Source organism: Perca flavescens, chromosome 19 (assembly GCF_004354835.1).
Source record: "Perca flavescens isolate YP-PL-M2 chromosome 19, PFLA_1.0, whole genome shotgun sequence".
NCBI lineage: Eukaryota > Metazoa > Chordata > Actinopteri > Perciformes > Percidae > Perca > Perca flavescens.
Window position 1 is genome coordinate 10,398,885 of NC_041349.1, and position 9,932 is coordinate 10,408,816.

Below are 9,932 nucleotides of genomic sequence, written 5' to 3' on the forward strand. Positions count from 1 at the left end.
TTCCCGATTGATTGTTTATGGTTCTGTACTGTGGTTTTTGTTTCTTGTTGATTGTGTAGGTTTCTGTTTCCTGTTTTATTTTGGTAGTCTGGTTTTCTGTCTTGTCTCGTCTAGTTTTACTTCCTGTGCTTTCCCGCCTGTCTGATTGTCCTGCCCCGCCCTGATGTGTTTCCCCTGCTGTATCACCTGTCCCTTGTTTGCTCCCTACCGCTTGTATTTAGCCTCTGTGTTCCCTTTGTCTTGTGTCAGATCGTTTTGTTCCAGTGTGGTGTCTCTGTGTGTCGGTTAAGTAAAGTTCTGTACTCCCGGGATTTCCTTTGGTCTTAAGCTCATGGTTTTTGTACTTCTCTTGTTTTTTTGGATTCCCTGGTCTTGTTTTCTGTACCTTCGAGAATCAAGTTTTTTGCCTGCTGCGTGCCTTTGTTGATGAGTATTTTGTTTCTTGGTCCAATAAACAAAAACTTTTGCTGGCCTGCCTGCTCTCTGCGTTTGGGTCCTCTAATTCCCTGAACTGTGACAATTGTAACTTAATATAACTTCATTTTTGTCAAAATATCACAACACCTCCAAATCTCAGAGCACGCAGATGGATGAGTTATATTTTAAATGTGCACGTTTTGAACATGAGCAGAAATCTTACACCACACACATGAGCTATTAAAGTCCAGGGGGTTATTTATTAATTAAAATGAATTAATGTATCATTAAGTTGAATAATTGTCATGTGCACATTTAAGTTTATATCCCCAACAAAATACGCAGAGAGGAAGGAAGAGTAAGTCCTGCCTAGCCTACATGTGTGCTGACTCAGAATTAGAGAAGTTGATACACAGGAGAAGAAATAGTTGAAAGCAATACAGAATGCCTGAGAGCCTTACTGCTAAATATTCTGTTTTTATATTTGTATTGTAATCTATGTTCACCTTTACATAAAGATTTTTCCAGCACAAGTTGCTTCAGAAAAAGTTAGAAAAACGGGCTTAAAAATTCACCAGAAATTAAAGGTTCTGGGAGATCTCAGACCCTACAGTCATTGGAGAATGATCACAACATTATAGTTTGGAATGATAACAAGGATCCTGTTGAAGACCGTTAGAAACGGTTAAACTGCAGCTTTTAGTCACCGCCCTCTGCTTTATCTCACAGTTCATCTCAGGTCATAGTAGACTCATACTTCCTTCTTCTTCCTCAGTTGAAAAACTCTACTAACTGGCACCATCTTGTGACAGAAATACATCACTGTACCTGCTCATTGTGAGTCCACTGATCAGTCATGTGTAATAAGTAACCCAGAGGAAGTACTATACACAGACTGTATCTGTCCTCTCTCTGTCCTGTAATAAGTGAACTCTGAGCTCATGTGTTTGTGACTCTTCACCTCTGTCTCCTCTCACAGGGAGAAGATGATCTGCAGCATCCTGCTGCTCATCATCCTGACCTCCTGTGTCTCTGGTTAGTTTACAGCTTCACTTTATTCTCCACTAACACTAAACAAAGAATCACTAAAGTGTCCACAGAAACATGTGGAGATGGAGTTTAAAGTTGTCAGTGTGTCTGCTCCTCACTTTCCCTCTCTGTCTCCTCAACAGGAACATTAGTAGTGAATGTGACCCAGACCTCCTATCAGGCAGAGGAGAACCACCACATCACACTGGAGTGGACCTTCACAACCAACCCTCACACTTCCTCCAACTCTCTTAATATCTTCTGTGAACTGTTAACTGATCTCAAGAATCTAGTCCTGTTTCATCTCCATGAAGGAGTTGAGGTCCCAGAGTCTCAGGATGAACAGTTTGCAGGACGAGTCCAGTGGGACAAAGACGTCCTCAGAGAAGGACGACTCAGACTTCATGTGTCCAGACTCAGGACTAATGATTCAGGACTGTACCTGTGTGATGTGCTCACAAGTTATGGGAGTAACTCTGGTAGATGTTGGCTCAATGTCACTGGTAAGTAGATTTATTATAAAACGTGTAGTTCAAATCAAGCAATCGCATTAGTGTACATATAATAACCACATATGATTGTAATTCAAATTTCATCATCCATCCATCTTCGTCTGCTTATCCAGGGTCGGGTTGCAGGGGCAGCAGCTTTTCAAATTCCTTTTACATATAAAAAACGTTTTACAAACTGATATCTTGTGCCTCGGAGGGAAGTCTTTCATCTGCCCACACTACCAGGACATTGACCTGGTTTCAAATCAGCCAAAGTGTTCACTTTATTTAGAATATTTTCCACCTAAACCTTGCCATCAGACAGCCCTTTCCAAAGGAGAACGGAAGCTGTTATCTCTGCTCTGTTCAATGCTGCCAGAATCCTTTACAAAAACAATAACTTTACCTCGAAGAAAATGGAAGTTGCTGCTCTCCTGCTGTCTCGATTGGGTAGTTTGTTAATTGGGTGTCTGTCTTTGGTGTTATGCAAAAGAAATTCTGTGATAATAGTCTGTGCTAGCTGCTAGTAGATACTACTGTGTTACATAGCAACCACCTCAGTATGTGTGGGAAACCAGCCAAGGAGGGCCCACTTTATTGTGAACATTATTATTTATTAAAGTCTATTTAAATTAAATTGGAATGTGACTAAGTTTCATAATGTTATACTGTTCTTATTGACCGTTTTATAAAATCAACAGCTCTCTTCAGTCCGTTGTGTGCGATTATATCACAGCTAAGAGGAAATCTGTACACTTCCTTCGTTTATTAAAATGAAATGAAATGTTTTTCTTCACATAAATGAAACAGATGTGTTTGGTCTCTTTACAGCAGCGAGGGATCGGCCTGAACCTGAGACACCAAACACAACAAGTCCACCACAACCAGAGAGTCGGGTAAGGATCGGTCTCTACTGTGGACTGGGACTGACAGCAGCTCTGCTGGCTCTCTTCTTAGTCTTCAGTCTTTGTTTTACCAAATCTACTGATAATAAAAGAAATCACCTACAGTTTTGCAGCCGTGTCGAGTTTATCAGAGAAACGAGCCATCAGGACTAACAGCACTCAGTCTGGAGGACCCTCTTTAAATGAGTCATCAGAGCTTAAAGTCACAGTCATAAAAACTAAATCAGACTCCTGGAGTCTCTCCTCCGTCTGTTCTTAGTGTCAGAAAACTATTTGTGATATAAAATGTTGTGTTATATCTTTATATTTTAAATGATGTTCATGTTACTACAGGTTTGAGTTTAAATTAAGTTTGCATGTAACATACTGTTTTGTCATCTTCTATTTGTGTATTTACTTGCATCAATATATTATGTCATATGTTACCTGTAATGTTCTGTCTTGTGTTACCTGTCTAGACACTACTGATGTAAATTAGCATTAATGGTAACTCCAGCATGTTTACATATTGATGTGCATTAACAAGCTCTGTCCTTGTTCAGTTACTATGAATTTTAATTAAGTTATTACAGCAGAAATTTTTGTTTTTATTGAGTGAAGGGTTTGGCAGCTTTTAAAGAAACAAGGAAAAAACATGTTGACATGTTTTAGACAAATATGAAAAATGACCACAGCTTGTGTGTTTCTCTCAGATAGTGTTTCAGTTCTTGGTCTTCAAGACAAAATGTAGAAGACTGATTTTCTTTCATTTTTAGCTTAAAGTTAAAATATTTGTGATTCAAAAAAGTCAGGTATTTCAGAGAAAATAATCTCTTCTATTTGTGTATTAACTTGCATCAACATATGTCATATGTTACTTTTAATGTTCCCTCTTGTCTTACTACCACAGATGTAAATTAGCATTAATACTGACTGATATGTTACATCTTGATGTTCATTAATCGAAATGAATAAGTTATGACAGCAGAAATGACTAATATCTGTAATAATGCTTTCATTGAGTAAAGTGTTTTTATGCTTTTAAATAATCAAGGAAATAAACTTGGTGACTTTTCTTACAATAAAATAAATGAAAATGACCACAGTTTATGTTTTTCATTCAGGTAGTGTTTCAGTTCTACGTCGATTGAGACTAAATGCAAAGACAGACTTTTTCATCTTCATTGTAAAATATTTGTAATCCAGAAGAGTCACAGAAAAATGATGTTGCTGCTGATACATCTGAGATATGATTTGGTGTTTTACTACAACAGAAAATGTAAATGAAGTGAATATGGAGACATCTTCCTGCTTCTTGTTCTTCTTCTTGTTCTTCTTCTTGTTCTTCTTAATCTTCTTGTTCTTCTTGTTCTTCTTCTTCCTGCATTTCAGTTCCCGAGACATTTAAACCACAATGCAACCGGAGCACCAACTCTTCTATTCATGTGTGTTATGATGCTGAGCTGATAGCATGCAGGTTAACTGTGGAGACTTGATGATCAACTCCTTCAACAAGACCACCTGACTCCCAGTAAAAAGCTCCCTCTGCTGGTTACTCTTTAACTCCACAGCTTTTCTTTAACCTTTCAAACACATTCAGTGAGACGATGACAGGAAATAACAGACAGCTTTAAACACACTGAGGGTCAATTATAGGATTACTTGAAAAAAAATAAAAAACATTAAATCTCAAAGCTAAAGCTGAACAATTTTGGATAGAAGGTCAAAAAGTTTTCATGATGTTGCACCATAAAGCAGCAGATCATTATGGATCCACTGACACATCAACAACACCGTTTCATTATTTATGGTCATTATGAAGAAAAGCAAAATTAGAAACACATCTACAGGCGGGAGATTGACAACCTGGTGACCTGGCCAGTCAGAACAACTTGGAGCTAAACGCTCTGAAGACAGAGGAGATGGTTGTGGACTTTAGGAAGGACGCAGCCCCACCCGCCCCCCATCACCCTGGGTGACTCCACAGTCAACATGGTGGAGTCCTTCTGCTTCCTGGGCTCCAAGAATGTCGAGCATCGATCAGCTAAAGAGCCAGATATGTTTCTCAGCAGCAGGTGGAAATTAAACCAGAAGATGTTCAAATAGACAGTTTGCTAGAATCTGAAGTGATTTAATGCAAATCTAATCCTGATCCTCATTAGGTGTTGTTCTTACAACACACTAATGTTCCTGCTCTGTGTAGAAACAGCAGAGGTAACACCAGACTGCTGGGGATATTAAACCAGAACAAAGACATCTTCAGCACACAATCAACACCTTTGCTCCACCCATCAACAACAACCACAACCAGATTCCCAGAGCATCTCAACAACAGCACTACCAGTATGACCATGATGGTGTAGAAAGCCTTCTGCTTTGATTGGTCAACTCTTTCCCTGTCCCCGCCCTGTTCCCCTGGCCCTGGACGAATCAGAACGCAGAGAACAGAAAGGCTGCAGAAGGAAATGACGAACAAAGACAAAATCAAGAGGCTGACATCTATGTATAACATTGTGATGTAAGCATTCATCAGACTTGCTCCAGAGCAAAGCAGCCAAACACAGCCAATGCTGATATTTCTGATTCTGATCCCTCTCTCTCCTCTCAGACTCAGGTAGGTGACGGGATGAACGACAGCCAGGTAGGGCTCCACACAGGTCAGCATGTGAAAGAACATCTCTCCGTACCAATTGAAGCTCCAAAGAAATAACCCCACTGATAATAAAATATGATCCCGTAGATACTACAGCACCCAAGGGCGCACCCTAAGACACCCACCAGCTCCATGGCGACCATGTGGTAGGTGAAGCTGTCTGAATGACTCGTCGTTGCTGCGGAGGTGGAGCGATGTCGCCGCCATCGTTGGAGACCCAGGTAGAGGATGAGGATACAGAGAGGGAGGAGGAGGAGGATGTTGGTGATGTAGTATGCAAAAAGGATGAAAGACCTTGGTTTGATGAAGTAGCAAGATATGGTGACAGTGAGGTTGGGATGAAGGACCGAGTCATTGGAGGAGGAAGAGTTCACTGCCATATCTGGAGGAGTAAAAGACAATCAAATAGAGAAAAATACACAAAAATACAATAGAAAATGTATAAATACATCGATTGCATGTCTATCATTCTTGGATTTTTTTGGCAGGGCCACTCAGACATCATCACATCTGCACATGTCCACCAAATGTGATCGCATAACAAAGTGTTCAGGATATACAGTACAGGCCAAAAGTTTGGACACAACTTCTCATTCAATGCGTTTTCTTTATTTTCATGACTATTTACAATGTAGATTCTCACTGAAGGCATCAAAACTATGAATTAACACATATGGAATTATATACTTAACAAAAAAGTGTGAAATAACTGAAAAGATGTCTTATATACAAGTGCTAAGCATCTCTGGGAACTCCTTCAAGACTGTTGGAAAACCATTTCAGGTGACTACCTCTTGAAGCTCATCAAGAGAATGCCAAGAGTGTGCAAAGCAGTAATCAGAGCAAAGGGTGCTACTTTGAAGAAACTAGACTATAAGACATGTTTTCAGTTATTTCACACTTTTTTGTTAAGTATATAATTCCACATGTTCATTCATAGTTTTGATGCCTTCAGTGAGAATCTACAATGTAAATAGTCATGAAAATAAAGGAAACGCATTGAATGAGAAGGTGTGTCCAAACTTTTAGCCTGTACTATATATATGTAGCAGGAGTAGGGGAAGAAGAAAGATTCGGACGCAATTCAAATCGGCGTGATGCTGCGCCATCGGAGTGTAAATGTGTGCGAGTGTTTATCTGATGAGCAGGTGGCACCTTGTACTGCAGCCTTGGCCACAGTGTGTGAATGTGTGTGAATGTGTGTGAATGGTTCTTGTACTATGTAAAAGTGCTTTGAGTAGTCGTTAAGACCAGAAAAGTGCTAAATAAAAACATTTACAAATACATTTTCTTTCTGAGTCTTTTGGTTAAAATGTTATAAGCCAAAACGCTGTTATAGCGCTACCATCAAAACTGCACAAAATTCAACACTGCACTTCTTTGGGTCCCCATCAATACACCCATCAAGTGTGAAGTAGATCGGATGATCGGTTCTCGAGATATGTGAAGGACAGACACACAGACACACAGACAGACAGAACGACAGAGAGATTATTTGCTTCATAATTACAATAGTGCTGTGCCAATTCAAAGCAGTTAACCGTTTAGTTGACTTTCTGAATTCACACTCATTCAGTTGTTAACCCTAACCCTCAGCTACCGCTCAGCTGATCACTTCTCCTTCAGAGGAGAACAGTGTCCTACTACATTTACCTGACAGAGAAATGTCACTGGCTACTTTGCAGATTCAGAATTTACTCAGAAAATATAACAGTTACAATATGATGCATTATAATTCATTAAACTATTCAGCATCGGGGCGACCTGTGGCTCACCCAGTGGAGCATGCGCCCCATGTGGGCTGAGTGCTCGGCAGCGGCTCGGGTTGGAATCTGACCCGCGGCCCTTTGCTGCATGTCGTCCCCTATCTGTCCTGCTTTTCCTGTCTTCAAGGTATCCTGTCGATTAAAGGCTATAAAAGCCCCAAAACAAAATCTTAAAAAAAAAATAACCATCCAGCATTATATTAGAGTTGAAGTAAATTTAAGCAAACATTGGGTGAAAACTTTCTCTGGTTCCAGCTTCCAAATGAAAGAATGTTGCTGCTTTCTTCTGATTTTATATCTTCGTAAACTTTGTAAATCTTCAACTTTTGCTATTTGGATCCAACAAAACACTCGGGCTTGAACAAGTTTTGGTACTATATAAAAAAATTAATCGATTAGTCGAGGCAATGATAGGCATGTTAATCGATTATGAAAGCAATCATTAGTTGACAGCGAAACATTAATAACTAAAACATGTCATGATATTTTTACAGGACACCTACCTTGTTGTGTATTTCTGACCTTTGTCCTGCGGAGACGGCTCAAAACTGACATCTGATCCAAATATACAGTGTATTAAAACTGTGTGTGTGTGTGTGTGTGTGTGTGTGTGTGTGTGTGTGTGTGTGTGTGTGTGTGTGTGTGTGTGTAGCAGGTGTATGGTTTTTTTGCATTTTGCAAAACCAATCCAGACTTTGTGATACTTTTTTACACGGTTCATTTCTCAGGTAAATGTTCTCGTCCTCCCTTTCCAGGGAGTATTAACATCTGCTTAAACCTGACAACTGAAACATGAATACATTCCTTCATCCACTTAGTTTTGACATTACTAGAGCTTCACTGTTTAGAAAATGGTTCATCATTCGCTAACGTCTTACTACAGACCTAAAATAAAACAAATCCAGTAATGATTTATTTATTATCTGAGCTCATATTCGTGCCAGTGTCCAGTTTCATAACACCAATGCAAATGTAACTTATTGTATTTGTCCATTAAGATAGACAATGACAGAATTCAAATCACTTTTATGTAAGCAAAAAGGTGTCTGGTGTGTATTCAAATCAAACAAAAAAGTGTCTGTCTGTATTACTTCATACAAATATGAGCCTGCAGATAAAAGATAACTTTGCTTTGTGTTGTGTTGTTGGAGTCCCATGCAAATAAACACATTAACAATCAATCAATGTTATTTGTCATGTGAAATGGTACGAGGTAAAAACAGACTAAACAAAATGGTAAATATCTGTCTCACATCAGATGGTTTTAACAGCAGTCATATAACAGAAGTTACACAGCTTGGCCAGATGGTGGCGCTGTAGAAAAACATATTTTCCAAAAGCTGCTGAAGTTTTACTAAGAAACAAACTTCCATAAATTAATCAGATCAAGTGACATTTAATATAAAATGATCCATTTAGGGCTTCATGTAATGTTAAATTAAATCTCTGCTGCCTTAGTTTTTTATGGTGTGTCTCCAAAATGTACAAAACAATATTTTCCTTTTAATTAACATAAGTGAAAAGTTTCTATTAACTTTAGATCAGTAGAGTCCCGAGTTGTTTTATCACGCAGCGTGGTCGGTGGAGAGAAACTGTTGTTAAACTGCTGCAGCCGGGTTCAGTTCCTGTTTGTGACACTTTTTACAGAAGATAGAAGTGATTTGTTGCTTCACTTGTGACTGTGACTTCAGAAGTAAGTTGCTGCTCTGCGTGTTCTTGAGGAGGCAGAGTCTCGGTTGGTGGCGCCCCAATGTCCTCAAGTCCCAGTAACGCCCCTGCTCAGTGTTCTACATTGTGTTTGCTGTCATCTCTTCATACAAACACATGCTGCACAGTTGGGTGGGTTGTGGTTTTGCTCATGACTTTATACTAGCTTGGTGTTAGAGAAAAGGGATCAGACTCACAAACAGGACCTCTGTCCTCTGGTCTCCTGGTTTGGATCTTAAATGACTGAAGACACACAAGGTAATGTGTGAATGTGTTGATTTTGGTGTTGTCATGATATGAATCCTGTTGTACAGATTTAGTGTGTGAGGGTTGGTGGATTAGACCAGAAGTTAACAGATAATAATGTGGTCAGTTCTCTCAGTAAAGAGACAATTCAACAACAACAGTTTAACACACATTTGATTCATTGAAGACAGATCATCCTGAAACCTGATCCACATAAAAAGCTGCTCTATGACACTTTAAACAGCAGCTGGAACATTTAGTAAAGAGTCGTTTCAATATGACAGCATGAGGTTGGTTGAGTGTTTACGGTTTCTATATTGTCTGTGGTATAGGCTGTTGTTTATAAGAAATACCACACTTTACTGTTAAGTGTTACTACTTGACTCAGAGAGTTGGCGATTTTTTTTCAGTTAAATTCCTTTCTTTAAACATGACGGACTAAGGCATGGACCCGGTGATAAGTGATGTAGGTTGATGAATAAAGACATTAGGCCTCCTGCACACTGGCTGCGTGGCACGAGCGTGGCATTTCTGTTGCGTGTCAGTTGTGTGGCGGCTGCGTGGCGTTTTCTATGTCTTTGCACACCAGAAACATGTCTGACGCGGCGCTGCTGCTGCAAGCCTTGCTAGCATTTCCCATTGATAAAAGACAACGTCGGCAGTATTGACGGCAAAATAGGCTACATCTGTGCTGCTACCATTTAAACTGTATTGTACTGTACAAACAGAACTCATGATC

The 9,932-nt window shown here is 39.5% G+C and overlaps 1 protein-coding gene across 1 annotated transcript; it reads left to right on the top strand.

Annotated features, from left to right (window-relative positions):
- The first annotated feature begins 1,326 nt into the window (after window positions 1–1,326).
- LOC114545341 (uncharacterized) lies at window positions 1,327–2,995 on the top strand. Its single transcript, XM_028563614.1, has 3 exons — window positions 1,327–1,452; window positions 1,590–1,949; window positions 2,769–2,995. The coding sequence occupies exons 1-3, from the start codon at window positions 1,404–1,406 to the stop codon at window positions 2,993–2,995; spliced, it is 636 nt and encodes a 211-aa protein (XP_028419415.1). The 5' UTR covers window positions 1,327–1,403.
- The last annotated feature ends 6,937 nt before the right edge of the window (window positions 2,996–9,932 follow it).

Coding starts and splice junctions, on each gene's coding strand:
- LOC114545341 (XM_028563614.1), top strand. CDS start 1,404: ATGATCTGCAGCATCCTGCTGCTCATCATCCTGACCTCCTGTGTCTCT. Junction 1,453..1,589: donor CCTGACCTCCTGTGTCTCTG/GTTAGTTTACAG, acceptor TCTCCTCAACAG/GAACATTAGTAGTGAATGTG. Junction 1,950..2,768: donor ATGTTGGCTCAATGTCACTG/GTAAGTAGATTT, acceptor GTCTCTTTACAG/CAGCGAGGGATCGGCCTGAA.